Source organism: Acipenser ruthenus, chromosome 6, assembly GCF_902713425.1.
Source record: "Acipenser ruthenus chromosome 6, fAciRut3.2 maternal haplotype, whole genome shotgun sequence".
Taxonomy (NCBI): Eukaryota; Metazoa; Chordata; class Actinopteri; order Acipenseriformes; family Acipenseridae; genus Acipenser; species Acipenser ruthenus.
The window spans coordinates 7,994,711-8,009,596 of record NC_081194.1 but is presented as its reverse complement, the minus strand read 5'-3'; the positions used below and the strand labels follow the sequence as shown (position 1 = coordinate 8,009,596).

The 14,886-nt window shown below is 39.4% G+C and overlaps 1 protein-coding gene across 2 annotated transcripts in view; it reads right to left on the bottom strand.

Annotated features, from left to right (window-relative positions):
- The window catches only part of LOC117411472 (ras guanyl-releasing protein 3-like), a 38,555-nt gene that overhangs the window by 13,021 nt on the left and 10,648 nt on the right, over window positions 1-14,886 (bottom strand). Inside the window, exons 1-8 of one of the 2 annotated variants that reach the window (XM_059024890.1) lie at window positions 13,903-14,210; window positions 5,490-5,681; window positions 4,736-4,835; window positions 4,300-4,365; window positions 2,811-2,942; window positions 2,125-2,272; window positions 1,239-1,412; window positions 429-545 (exon numbers count right to left, since the gene is read on the bottom strand). In XM_059024890.1, the coding sequence (XP_058880873.1) occupies window positions 429-545; window positions 1,239-1,412; window positions 2,125-2,272; window positions 2,811-2,942; window positions 4,300-4,365; window positions 4,736-4,835; window positions 5,490-5,559 (807 nt within the window). In that variant the 5' untranslated portion in view covers window positions 5,560-5,681; window positions 13,903-14,210. Of the gene's footprint in view, window positions 1-428; window positions 546-1,238; window positions 1,413-2,124; window positions 2,273-2,810; window positions 2,943-4,299; window positions 4,366-4,735; window positions 4,836-5,489; window positions 5,682-13,902; window positions 14,211-14,886 lie in introns of those variants that run through there. The other variant, XM_059024889.1, reaches the window with a different exon arrangement.

The window sequence follows — 14,886 nt, the reverse complement described above, 5'->3', positions numbered from 1 at the left end:
TGATTAGCCCAGTCACTCTGCAGTTGGATTTGTATTGTTAAAGGCTAGAACTCTCAGCACTTGTTGTATAAATATGCAAGGCATTTTATGTCTGACCTGCAAACAGATTTTTTTTTTAATCTTGTAATTTCCTAACCGCTGGTCTTTAGTCACTTAGTGTTTTATTATGGTTTCATTCAGTGTTATCCTGCATTGTCTTTTATATAACCCTAACCCTTTTTCACATTTATGTTAACTTCTTCTGAATTGCCTGCATGCAAAGGTGCTATAAATGTACTATCGTGTTGATGCTATTGTTGTAATGCTATAAATAGGAGGCACACAGCAAGGGTGCACCTCTGTGACTGCTCTCATTGTTGCTGGCCAGAGCTGCTAGTAGTGAGACAGGTGTTGTTCAATTCAAGATTTACCTGGGCACTGTTTCCTACCTTTGTAACTTCAGGTGAGAGGTGTGAGTGGGTCTCTTTTAGGCGTGAGATGGAACTGTGGCTCAGCCCACCCACCACCGCCATCAAGGTATTGAAATTCTGGAGCTGAAGCAGCTTCTGCAGTGAAATCAAAAACACATGGTTGCAGAATTGATAAATGTTAATCGGTTAATTCAGCCGTCTTTGAATTTCGGTGTTAAAACCATAAAGAACTAAATCTACCTTCATTGTTGCACTGTTTTACAAATTTCAGAGAAATTCTTGCAATATATATATTCACTTGGGTTACAGTATCTGGTAGCATTTTAGATACAGGGCACAAATAAGCCCTATAATTACAGTACATTGTACAAAAGTGACAAACTTCCAATAGTTATTCGAAGCTGTGTAATTACATGTTAAGAGTGTTATCTGATGACAGCATAACATCTGGCAATGTTTTTGTAATTACACACTTTTACACACTTTTTCTAGCTGTAGTTACAATGTAAGATCATGAACCCATTTGTAACACTGTTATGTATGCCTGCGTAATCTAAAGTGCTATACCATTCTACAGTGCTAGGATAGTATACAATAGGTACACTTCACACAAGGGAAGCAGTCAAATACATTACATCCAGCGCACACATAAACATCACATTCTGAAAATTACAGAACGTTGACCTTTTGTATGGCTTGCACACTTTTTTTTATCACCATGATATAACACAGTTACAAGTTAAAGTTGTTATTTAAATCCAAGCTATATACCTTGTGTTTATGTGCCAACAAGTTATAGTGTTCATGTGTGTTGTGTAGTCTTCCTACCTGAGCCACATTGATGAATTTGGTGATGACCTCTGCTCTGTGCTGGGGAGTAGGTTTGCTGAGCACCATCAGCTGCACCCATTGGGAAATCCCATTAAAAAGTGCGATGGACCGTTCCAGTGTAGCGTTATCCACCAGGCAGCCATGGATCACATAGCTTTGGTAATCTATAAACTAATGCCACACCACAGTAGCACATACAGTCAGTGTTGCATTAAATATGCAGCATGCAAGTACAGTATGAAGTGGACAGTAAACGTGATCTAATTAGACATGTTAAAAATGTAAAAAGGACCAAGTTAGGGAGTCAGGCATTTACAAAAACAATATATAGTGTATCTGTCACAAGTGTGTATTTCGCTCTATAGACTATATTTAGCTGCATCATGCCTGTGTGTAATGTTCTGTGCCGTACCTCACTATGAGGCTGTGATCTGAGTGCGCTTGTGAATTGAGGCAATGTATAATCTGTAAAACCAAGTGTCCTATTCTTGTAAAACAACAATGCATGGTTCTATAACTATAACCCCTGAACAACAGAACAAAGTCTTTGCAATTTTTGTAATATATTTCTGCGCGACCCCCCCAAAAAAAAGTTTTCTGTTTCTCCGCCTCTATCAATACAAAATTCAAAGAGGTGTAACCGTACTTGACTGGTTAGATATTTGTGGTTTTCTTTCCATAAGCAACAACACTCTGCAGGGGTGTCCAACACAAAACCTTCTACACAAGATCCTTCAGACCCAGCTATGGTCAACCTATTCAATGGACGGCTGTGGCAGGTGACACAGGGCATACCCAGGCGGAACTAAAAGGGTCCAATGATAGCTAACCCAGTCTTTCCACTTGAGAGGCAGCTCTCCCATGAAGTCTGATGAGGACTCACCGATATCCTTCTGAAAGACTTATACTCCAGGAAGGTGAGGTGCTCCGCTAGCTCCATGGGTTCCAGGTGATCAAACAGCAGGGATGCTTTGCCTTTTTTAGACTGTTTTTTCCTCTGAGTCACCCTCCTCATCCAGTCATACGACGGGCTGCAACAGCAAGGGAGTTTTTATACAGTTACGCAAAAAAAAAACTTTCTGTGGTTATTTCAAACTCTCAAACAGCTGATGTTGTTTCACACCAAAGTGTCTTAGTGTTAACAGTACGAAATAGGCAGACAAAACACCATCGTGGTTAGCCTTTGAACGAAACCTTCAGATTTCAGAATGCAAGTTAAAATCTCAAAGGTTTGGTATTTTTTCCATGCTGCAGAGCAACATTTAAATATTAAGATCTTTCTTGAACTTTCTCAGTTATGCAATGTTGATTTGAATAGCCTTTAATAATGTTGTATCCCTTGTACTATAGTATGGAAAACAAATTCCAAAAATACTGTCACCAAATTGTACAGTTCCAGTTATTTTCAATACCAACTGAATATATTCCCTTATGGGCAAATTGCAGGCTAATTGTCCACTCCATAATAAATATCATGCATGGGCAATTTGCCCACAGTGGAAAATCTGGCTTGTAAAGTTCAGTAGGGTTTGCCAGTGGACATGGACTCGTTGCCAATGAGATGCTTACATGCTTGAGATGTCAATGAGTTTGATGTGCTCATCATAGCCGAGCTGTGCTGCCACTTCTCTGAACTCTTCAGTCATGCGAATCAATCCCAGATCCAGGTTGAACTCAGCAGGGAACTCCACTATCCAGTATCTGCCATGACAGATGGAGAGCAGAAGAGCCCTTTAAAAATGCTGTGCACAGGGCACTTATGATTTATTGGAAACGAAACGGTATGAATCCCATTGACAAGCTTGGTAAACTGAAATATTCGTTTTTATTTAATGACTTCTGAGACTAACACTGTTATCGTATTGACATTTTGGCTGCTAGTATCCATTAAGCTTAGAGGTAGAGATGAGCAACTCAATCTAAATGGAGTGTTGTGGACTATAGCAACCACTGGAGTGTGCAGCTGTAATTTCTGCCCCCCCTGTAACTGTGATTTTTCTATAGCTTTATATCTGAAGTGAAGTCAAGTGGGCTTAGAAAAAAACACCAGGGGCTGTGCGACTTTAATTTCTGCCCCCTCTATAACAGTGGCAGCTGTGAGATAGTAAATGGAAATTCTCTTTACAAAATCACAGTTTTACAGGGAACAGATATTACAGCTGCACACTCCTACCCTGTTCAAACCACCTCACTTTAGAAATGATCAGACCCAGTAAACGTGTTAAGAGAATAGATCTGTGGTAGACGACAATGAGCTTAATAAAAAAATACAATGAGTGGGTAGGTTCAAATAGAATGGTAAAACACATTTCTTTACAGTATGCCATAATGAATTGGCATCTCAGCCTGTTCAAAGACAAACTTCTTACCATTCATCCAAAGAGCAAACTCTGTAATCGAGAGGTAAATACAGGTGTGATGCTGATATCAGTATTATTAACTCATCAGCCACAGGCCAGATATCCATTAGATTGTGAACAGTCTGTTTAAGGAACCATGCTGCCTTCTATCAAGCCGAGAATATTTGCTTTTTTCTTCTTCCTTTTTTATTTTATTTTCCATGCCCTAAAACCTGATAACCTTTATTATTAGTTTATTTAGCAGACGCCTTTATCCAAGGCGACTTACAGAGACTAGGGTGTGTGAACTATGCATCAGCTGCAGAGTCACTTACAATTACGTCTCACCCGAAAGACGGAGCACAAGGAGGTTAAGTGACTTGCTCAGGGTCACTCAATGAGTCAGTGGCTGAGCTGGGATTTGAACCGGGGACCTCCTGGTTACAAGCCCTTTAAGCCCTTTTCTTTAACCACTGGACCACACAGCCACTGGACCACATAACCTCTGCGTACCGTAGTACAAAAGCAGACATTATTCCTAGCAGTGTTCTCAAACCGATAGATGTAGATCAGTCTACTGGAACAAGAAGAATATAATATACATATAATACAGGTCTGTGTGAATCTATAACAGATCATACGTCATGAACAACGAACAATCACTAAGCTAACTGACATTAGATTCACTGCTTCTGTGTATGTGTAACATTAGCACTTACCTTATGAAGTAGCAGATTTTGAGTCTTGTCTTTTTATAGTCTTCGTCAACACAGTCCCGATACGTTTAAAATGTCAAGGACCGTTCGATAGGCTACCATTGATTATAAACATTTAAAACTTGTAGTAATTTTGTATCGCTGCAACGGGAACCCGCTTCGCTGCTCTTAGGACTGGATTCATAAAAGGTTGTTAGTGTAATATTTAGCCACTTTAGCAACTACTGGCGACTCATGAACCAATTAAAAAAAAAAACACACACAAAAAACATAATATAATTTCAAAGCAACTTGCTAAAAAGCTGCTAAAAATATGAAATGGTCCATGTCTAAATTTCTGAATCTCTTCGCTGCCAAGCAACCCTTACAGAACCTTAACACATTTATCCAACATAGCAAGACCCTTTTAATATGTTGTCATGTCCTGAAAGGATATGTTAGGAGGAGTTTTCCAGCCAGTTCGGTTGAAGTGAGGTACCAGCGATGCATTAACAACACTGTCCGTGGTAACTGGCTGTTGCTCAATTCTCCGCTGTCATCTAGAGAAACAGAATATAGATTTACAAATTCAATACATTCAGGTTTCCAAACCTGTCCTGCAGGTGCATGCAAGTGGGACAGATGGAGGGTGAGCGTGAGCCATTACACAACCCTCTTGCAGAGCCCTTAAACACTGATCTCACAAGGGAGCAGAGATTCTTTACTCTTCAGATGTATGGTCTAGATAGAACTGGAAAAAACATATTTAGCAAATTACAAATCGAAAGCAATAAATGGAGTGAGTGTGGAAATAATTTACTAAACACAGCACTGGTGATATACAGTAATTAAATCCAGATAAAACCTGAGCGTTAATTGGACTGGAACATTAAAAAAAGGAATTTAGATGTATTATTTAATCACAATCTTATTTTGTTTGTTTGTTTGTATAAAAACCTTACAAATAACAACAACATCTATAATTCCCAATCGCCCTTGGTACTTTCACATTGAAAAGTAACTGACCCCAGAAACTACAGCGGAAGGTATCTTTATCATCTCATATATATTCATGAACCATGTCATGTGTTTCTTTCAGACCCTTGTATGTCAGAAATCAAGACAAATATAGATATTAAAAGTAAAACAAATAGTCAGTACTACAGTAGTGATGAACCTGTAACGACTCCAAATAATATGGCGACTGCATTTACCAAAAGCCTCAATGCAGGCGTTTAACAGCTTGTCCAGAGTAGCAGCTTTCCCCAGGGTTGATGATCCCATGATCCTTCAGCGGTCGTCAAAGCACAAGAGTCATTTTCTCAACCAGAAGAATGCCTCTGCTCATGGGGCGAAATTAGCAGCACAAAGCAAGGTCTTCTCCACCAAATCCTTTCAAGCACACACTGTAATGAGAGGGAAGGGAGAGGGTTTATATCTGTTTAATTTCTCCCTAAATGGTATTATTATAGAACTATAAATCCTTAGTGTAAAAAAAAATACAATAAGGCTGTAGACTGAAAGAACCAAGTTAAAAAGCAGGGTTTATGAATGTTTGGGGTTCTTGTAAACCCAAACCGACAGCACTGCAATGTGCTGCACCTCATCCTCAAGGTGACACTCCTAACTTACTGCAGGATTATTGAAGTAAATAATGCAAAGATGCAACAGAGACTTCTCAATATCTTGCTTTGCTGAGTTATTTGACTGGTTTTGACCTTGGTTGCTGCAGCCGGTCTGAGACATTGCTGTGATTTCCAGGCACTGTAGGCTGATCGAGGACAGCTGTGTTGGCGTATCGAGGTCAGCTGTGTTGGAGTCTGGAAGGCTGTGTATTTTGGGACTAATTCGATATGATGCCATTAGACCTGAATAAGCCAGAGATATGTAATAATATCCCCTTCTCAAGGAGACTTCATCGGCTTTGTACGCTTTTAGGAACAATTATGCAAACTGTAATAAACTAGCATTGAAATGAATAGAGAGGCAAGGGCTGGCCGTGAACCGGTAACTTCACCATTCATTAGTGAACGTCTTACTACTCAATTCCAAACCTGTCTAAAATATGTGTAGTGCATGGGATTCTCTATTGATTTGCTTGTTAGTCTTGCCATGTCATTGTGTATGAAATGACTCATGACTGTGGGGAAGTGAGGAGGGGAAGCATATTAGTGTTGAACACTGAAGCCCATAGGCTAAGCTTTGCGCACTGAAGCCTGTGCCACACTGAAATGCATCCCTACCTCGCTTCCTCACAAGCAGCTCTGATGAGTCTTTTCAGAAGCGATGCTGGAATAGTTAATAAACAGGGGAAATAATCTACACAGAAGCAACAATAGAATCACATACAACACACATAATAGGATATTAAACAGTTGTAAGGAAATTCAATATTTGGAAATAGTACATGATTCCATCCCCTCTGATTTTTAAATCTTATGTACACAGGGCATTTTTTAACCATTTTTGCCCTGAATACCACTCAGTAAAGTTGTCTGATTGCCCATTGTGATTTCTGACTGCCAAGAAAAGATTTAGTTCCCCCTCTGGACTGTAGTTCTGCACAGAGTTCTCCTAAAGACACAAAAAACACCTATAGGAGTTAGCCACCATACTCTACTAATCATTCAGTAATAATAGTAATAGAAAAGTCTCTGCTAAAGGCAGGAGAGGTTAAAGGAAGCAATGTTATGTATGAGTATTGATAGTGGTATGTTAAAATGGTTTTTTACAGTAACTGTATGTTTAAAAATAGAAATCAGGCCAAAGTGTCCCTACAAGTTGACCCCTCATGATCATCAACTATGACTCAAAACCAGCATGCAAAACATTCCGGGTAGCAGGTCCCAGTCACTGTTTGTTTCATACAACACTGATAACACTATTTGACAGCTTCAGTTTCCCACACACATGTCCTATTTAAGAGTCAAACACGATTCCTGGTTGACTGTTTACAGCATTATCCCATAGTTTAGCCTCATGCACACTCTGCTTTATCAACACACAGGACATGATATCTTGCCAGTTTGTTTACATCTCTGCCTTTGACTCTCTGCCACTCTGTGAACCCAACAGGCAGGTCTCATGATAAAAATTGCTTTCAGCGAGCTTTCTAGGAAGGAAGTCTTAAACAAAACATGGCAGTAAAAGCGACCCCCTGTACTAGACGTTGCTACAGTACATACAATTCCTTTGTAAACTGGTTCCAGACAAACAGACATTTTAATAGCCATCATTTTTACAGTATATATTGCTGCTGTTATATACAAAAAATATTTCCTAAAAAATTCCTACATCTGTACTTTTGTCTTTTACAATACTGAAGAACAATGCATCATATACTGCAGCTAATGGTGCAGTAACTGTCAGAAGATTGGTTGTTGTATACTGTGAGCATTTTCCTTCTTAGGCTCCTAAGTTTTCCATGAACTCTCCCTCCTACTTCTCTTTGTTTTGATATCATCAAAGTGGCCCTTCTGGGTGTCTCATCTCCACTGATCTTAATCTGAACATCATCCAAAAAGCTTCTTTCCGTGATGGCGTTTATTCTTTTCAAGTGCAGTTTAAAAATAGTTAAAACCCATCATGTGTCAATGTCCTGAAACCTCAACGTCTGGTCTTGGTAAATATGTTTTGTACTTCTCACTCACCAGTTTTCTTGCTTTTCTTGGCCTATACTATGGACTAACTGTGATTAACTTTTTGCACTAACTGTGATTAACTCCCCTCAATGGTTTCCTTTAACTAAAACAAAAAAAACAAAAATATAATATGACACAATAAATAATAATAATAATAATAATAATAATAATAATAAAACCTCATAGAGATGAACCTCTTTCCCATGGAACTCCTAGCAAATACATTCACCCGTCCATCAAAACACAGCAGTAAATAATAGCAGTCATATGAATTAGTTACAACTCTTGGCCCACTTTTCTAAATGTTTCCACCAGTTTGTTCCCATTTGTTTCGCAATAATATCTTTCTGAAAAAAAAGCTTACTCAAAGCTTACTCAACTTTGGGCTGGCAAAAGCTGAGTTCGACCACCACAGCTGCATTAATAATACCGGCATTATGTTGCACATTGAAACCTTTTTAAGTCTCTAAAGCTACCTTCAGGGGACTCAACAGATTATACCTGCATTCTAGATTATTTTTAACCAGCCAGTCCTGCTTTCATCAAATGAAACTCCTGCTTTTAGCTTGTACAAGGAAATTAGCTTTGCCAGTATCTCCTTATAAAATGCATACTTTATATGTGCTTCAATATGCTTTCTTAGTGTTATCTGTGCTCTAATATCATTTACAGTGGCTGCACTTTTACTATGGTAGACCGCACAGTAAACTCAGTAGAGTACTGATTACAAAATGACTTCATTGCAGTGGACTGTGTAACCCAGTGAACAAGTGAAGGTCTTCAGTCTGGAAGTCAATCAATGCAATTTCATAACCATCCAACTTGGGGGGAGGGGGGAGGGAGGATGCCCTTTTTCAGTTTTCCAGTTTCCTCCACTGTAAATCCCTTGTTTTCTTGAAAACCGGAACATTCTTGTCTACACAGAATCTCTGGGAGTCTGATTCAAACACTGCACTTAACGTTTAGTTTGGGTTTCAGCAACATTTTATCATTCTATTTGTTTTTGTAACTGTTGATGACTTGCATTTTTAGCAAATGTTACATCCCCACATTTTCCACACGATGGGGACAATGGGGTGAAAGATCACTTCATGTCTAACCTTACTGGCTTCTTCACATGGGCTACTGTCCACTGAGGGATAAGCTGAGACCACCAATTCATTTCAGGAGTGGTCTGAGTCACATTGGAATGCACATAGGGTTCAGGTCAGTGGAATAAGACACCTACTGTTCTCATTGTTCTTATCAATTTTCCATGAAAAAAATAATCCACAGATGTTTTGGAGCAATGTTTGTTTTTGTGCACATGGACAGATCCCACCCTGTCTGGGAGCCTGATGCCCAGGTTGCACGCTCCAGTAAAGTGAAACATTTCCAGGGAACACCCTTTCAAAGCTAGGGCTCCCGGATACTGTGCATTCACTTTACAACTAGGCTGGCAGGACATATAATAACTTCAGAAGAGAAGTAGCTAGTATTAAATTCAACAGGGGATCACTGAGACATGGTGCATACAACCAGTATATAAGAACATAAGAAAGTTTACAAACGAGAGGAGGCCATTCAGCCCATCTTGCTTGTTTGGTTGTTAGTAGCTTATTGATCCCAGAATCTCATCAAGCAGCTTCTTGAAGGATCCCAGGGTGTCAGCTTCAACAACATTACTGGGGAGTTGGTTCCAGACCCTCACAATTCTCTGTGTAAAAAAGTGCCTCCTATCTTCTGTTCTGAATGCACCTTTATCTAATCTCCATTTGTGACCCCTGGTCCTTGTTTCTTTTTTCAGGTCAAAAAAGTCCCCTGTGTCGACATTGTCTATACCTTTTAAGATTCTGAATGTTTGAATCAGATCACTGCGTAGTCTTCTTTGTTCAAGACTGAATAGATTCAATTCTTTTAGCCTGTCTGCATACGGCATGCCTTTAAACCCGGGATAATTCTGGTCGCTCTTCTTTGCACTCTTTCTATATATATAAGATGCTAGGTGTCCGGGTGCCCCAATGTCGAAATATGACCTAACAGTGGTACACATTCAGTGTCAAAAGTATATACAGAAAAAACAATTCTCCCCGACTATGCACATTTACAATTTTGCCGGGCCATCTAGGTTGTCCCTCTAGAAGGTTTCAGGTTTTGTTTGCATGGTGCACCTGTTTGACTCGACAGTCTGGTTGTGATCTTTCTTAGGTGTGCCAGGTCTGGTAACAATGGCTGCATACCTTTTGTTGCTCCACTCGTTCCACATGGTGGTTTTTCTATTGGCAGGGTAAACTATGGCAAATGCATAGCATAACAATGGGAAAAATGTGATAAAGTGCAAAAATGCTGTGGTAAACCTTTTTTAAGTGATTATACAACAATGCAGACATATGGTATCTCCAAATAGATTTCCATATTTAAATGTTCTACTGGCTGCCAAAGTGTGTGGTTACTGATTTGAACTTTATTTAATACTAGTCACTCGTCAAATATGCGTGCATGTGGCGCAGGTCTTAATTAAATTCTTCTTAGAAAACCCATTAATAATGGGGCACAAGTTGCATAATCTTGTCATTAACCAGATAACAGAAAAAAAGGTTTTCAATCAATATATTTACACCTTATACAACATATTACATTTAAAAAGTAGGCTACCATGACTTTCATTAGCAGCATGTAGAATAGCATTTCATAAAAAATAAAAAAATAAACTGAAAAAGCAGCTCTGAAGTTACCATGATGTCCGAACATGATGTTAATACAGTTCAAGGGAAAATCAAGGCAAATTGTTATGAATGGCCTTCATTAGTCCAGTCAACCAAAGACCAGCTAATAATGTCATCATGATCATGATTCTGAGAGAACCTGTGCACTTGCAGCCTCAGTGGAAGATGATTAGAGCTGAAAAAAACAAGTGGGCCAAGCTGAAAGCACTGAATCAAGGGTTCAGGATACTTAGCATTGAAACAGTAGCTCTGCAATTACACTATAGATTTTGATCCCAATGAACCACAGTTTACGTGTTAGGGTACATGTTTTTCGAAGATAGGAAGCATTATGGAAACCAAAGGGATTTTTGTGTTTGTTTTTGTTGGCGAAGCAGCATTTGTTCATGTCTCTTCTGGAACAGGCAAACATTTGACAACAAAGACGTGTCCGTGTCAACAAACTGAGTTAACAAAGGACAAAAAGACTCGCAATTTATTGGTCTTATTAACAAAATAAAGATTACACAAAACAGCTGGAAAATCCGTGCGTGCTGACTAGAATGATCATTGTGCACCATCAGATGCTGTTACCCTTTTGGTGCGGAAACATCATGCCACTGTTAACGTTAGAAATAGAATTGATTACACCTGCTGTGTAAATGCGACGTACCCTTGTTTTCCCAGAAGGCAATTAAATGTTAAGGTCAGAATCACAGACCTGCATGCGGTATCTCTCCTATAGAAACCATATCTAGTGTTGCTTTATTGTCCCTGCTGATTTTTTTTTTTTTTAATAACACATCTTTAATAATACAGACTTACTGTAATGAAATGTGCCTATTACGGGCTAATGCCTTTACATGTTTTTCTTTAAACTTACAATGATGTCTTGTCTCTAACTCAGTAGCAGACAGCCTAGGGCCCGGCATGGGGTGGGTCATTCTTGCTCATTACCATTTAAACACTTTTTGGTTATGAGTAGGCCACCCCCCCCCCCCCCCTCAAAAGTGATTCAACTGTTATCAGAAGAAACTGAAACCTCACTATAAACTGAAACCTCACTATCTTCATAATTAGGTACAACATTTTATCTTCCATCTTCTTCAGATAGCATGATAGAAATAGCTAGGTAGACTGATGGTGTGTGTGTGCATGTGTGTGTGTGTGTGTGTGTGTGTGTGTGTGTGACTGTGTGTGTGTATGTGTGTGTGCATGTGTGTGTGTGAGCCTGTGTGCGTGCGTGTGTGTGTGTGTGTGTATGGGTGTGTGTGTGTGTGAGCCTGTGTGTGTGTGTGTGTGCGTGCGCATGCATGCGTGTGTGTGTGTCTCTCTCTCTCTCTATATATAACCCTGTCTCCTCAGACATGTCTCCACTACAGTGGATAATAAATATTGCTTCATATTTGCTCTATTGGAAACTATTGAAAAACCTAATCCATTTAACATATAAGAGGAATATGGTCCTGTACCCTTTTCTTAGAGGGGCAGCACTTACTGCCATGTATTTATACTAAAAAGAGCTCAATCAGCTAATACATGAGTAAAGCTTTATGACAGTGTTGACCAATGAGAGAGGCTTCTGTGATAACATGTTGTTCCAGACAGTATTTGCATAAGCAGCGGGTGTCTCACAAGTTAGAAGTGGGTATAAGGTTATTTAAACACTCACTTGTTTATTTCATCTTTCATTATTTTGTTCATTTTGAAATTAAAATTCAGCAAAAAGGAATTTTGAAAGAATGGGTTAGGGTTAGGGTTAGGGTATGTAAAATAATACTGTACTGACTACAATAGTGCTTGCAAAGGAGCTGGTAAGGTTGGCTTTCAAACCAACCCTCGCAGTGCAAACATAACCATAGAATTACTTTTTCTTCATTACAACTTTTAGTATTTAATAATGCTAGGAGCCACAATATGCAAAATATTCTGTATCAAAGACACAGGCAAATTATTTAAACTAAAAAAGAGCAACTATCCCTGGTTGATGTTTTAAGAAATCTCTACTAACACCAAGTAGTTTTACCAAGCTCACTCTGAACCATAGACAAAGTGCTTGTTTGCACCCAGCAATGGACTCAATCCACCATGATGGGCAGCAGCAAACTCTACTGCTTGCAGCTCTTCAGCACAGAGAACAGATCACAGCTCAGTTTCTGCAGAAACACACTTTTTCATGTCTCCAGAAATGTACAAGGACTGCGAGAAAATGAGGATGGAATTTTTAAATGAATCAGGTTCTTTTGAAGCAGTGGAGTTTAAAAAAAAAAAAAAAAGGCTCACATATTTAGAACAGTCCCAAGAATTCCTAGAATCTGAGAATGCAGCTTCTGTGTTCACACTTAATTTTTTTTAAAAACAATACCGGTACTAAGAAAATCTGCTCATGCATAATAAAGGAGTTATTGAATAAAGAAGAGTCCTGCATACCACCAACAAATCAGAATAATTTGTACTTATAACTGGAATTCAGATGTCATGGTGGTCAGGTTTAGTAAATCTCAGTGCAAATGTAGGAAACCAAATGTGCTTTACCTTCCATTTTTGGTATACCCTTAACGACAAAATGTCGTACCGACTCATATTAAATGTGATTGAGCTATACACTATTGAAATAGTACTAATAGTATTCATAATATATTTAATTAATAATTGGGCAGCTAAAACAATATATGTAAACTGTAGTGAATATTTCGGAAGGGCTAAATCAAACCCTCGACAAAGTGAAAAACAATCAGGCCCTATCTCCATGACGTATCTTCAAAATGTGTTATTAGCTGGGAAGCTATATAGATGGTACAGTACATCACACCTATAGTAAAGACTAGATGATAGTAGTTATTCTGAGCTCTGCCCCAATCTGTGCTTGGCAATGTCTACTCTTGGTTCACTCATAACCGCTGCACACAGCACCCAGCCCAGCAAAGCAGGGGTACACCTTCCAAAGGTCAAGCCTACACACAACAGAGCATTCATGTGCACACCAACTGAGCCAGCACCTAACAGGGTGCATAGTTTAAGAACTGTAAGTGTATCATTATTACATATACAATATTGGACTAGACAAAACCGGCATTGAATATCTCTTTACATATTCACTCCAAACACTTGACATAAAAACTTTTTTGCTTTGCTATTGCACTCCAAACTTAAACCCTTTCCATTTGCACAGCTGGTTTGTTATTGCATAGCATAACCCAAGCTGCCATCGACAACAATTCTCAAAACGGGGCACTCAAACGTTCTTAAAGGGCAGAAAATATTGCAACTTACCTCATTTTGTATTGTTTATAAGTACTTACCTCTGTCTTTATTGTTTATAAATACAGCATCTGCGACAACTGAGATCAAGCGTGAACACAAGACTCCGAAGAAGCATGTGATGTGTGAAGTGAAAGTAAAAAAAAAAAGGAATCCAAGAAATCCTCAATACAGATTAGAAAAACAAAAAGTCTACCCTGGCTTTAAAGCAAAACGAAATGAAAACACCCAGGACAGGCTGGACTGGACTGCAGACAGGAAGGCTTGCTCTCCTCACAGATACACTCCAAGCAAACATCAGCATTCCTTGTACAGCTGCTAGCAGCTCCAGCTTCAAGTGAGCAGCAGCTGGCTTCACAGCCCTGCACTCTACAGCTTAACTAGTCACATGCCCCTAGTCTGATAAATCTCACAGCACTGCCAGGAGGTCCACAGCTCTCTTAAGTTCATTATTATGCAGAAAAAGAGCTATATAGCTGCAGCATATGCAATATTAGTCGGGGTTAACACACTCTCTTTACCCCCTGGAGGCCTGGGTTCAAATCAGGTAGGAACACTCTGTGGACTGTAGCCTACATCACAAAAATGACACGATTCTGCACAATCGGTCACTGAGCGACTTAGCATTCTAAAAAAAGAGAGGCCTTTATGGATAGAAATGGAGGGGACTGAACTGCTCGCTCACCCTCAAATAGAAATGTACATCTCACCGTGGAACAATTAGAGAGGACTCCACTGACAATAATCTGCTGTATCACCTTTCATGAGCGTCCCCATTCATCACAAAAATATAAAGTTTCATTTTACTCAGTGAACTTGAAGCTTGTCAAATATGTGCATCCATCGATTGCCATTCTAGAATATACTTTGATAATCGTGTTTTCTCCCCCCCGCCCCCCCCCCCCCCCCATACCAGTGTGAAAAGGGGGTTGTAAGGGGCATTCATTGTGATGCTTGGGGACCAGATGAACATGTAAAGAAAGGGATCACTGCTCAATCCACTGCTGCCAAGACAACCATGATTG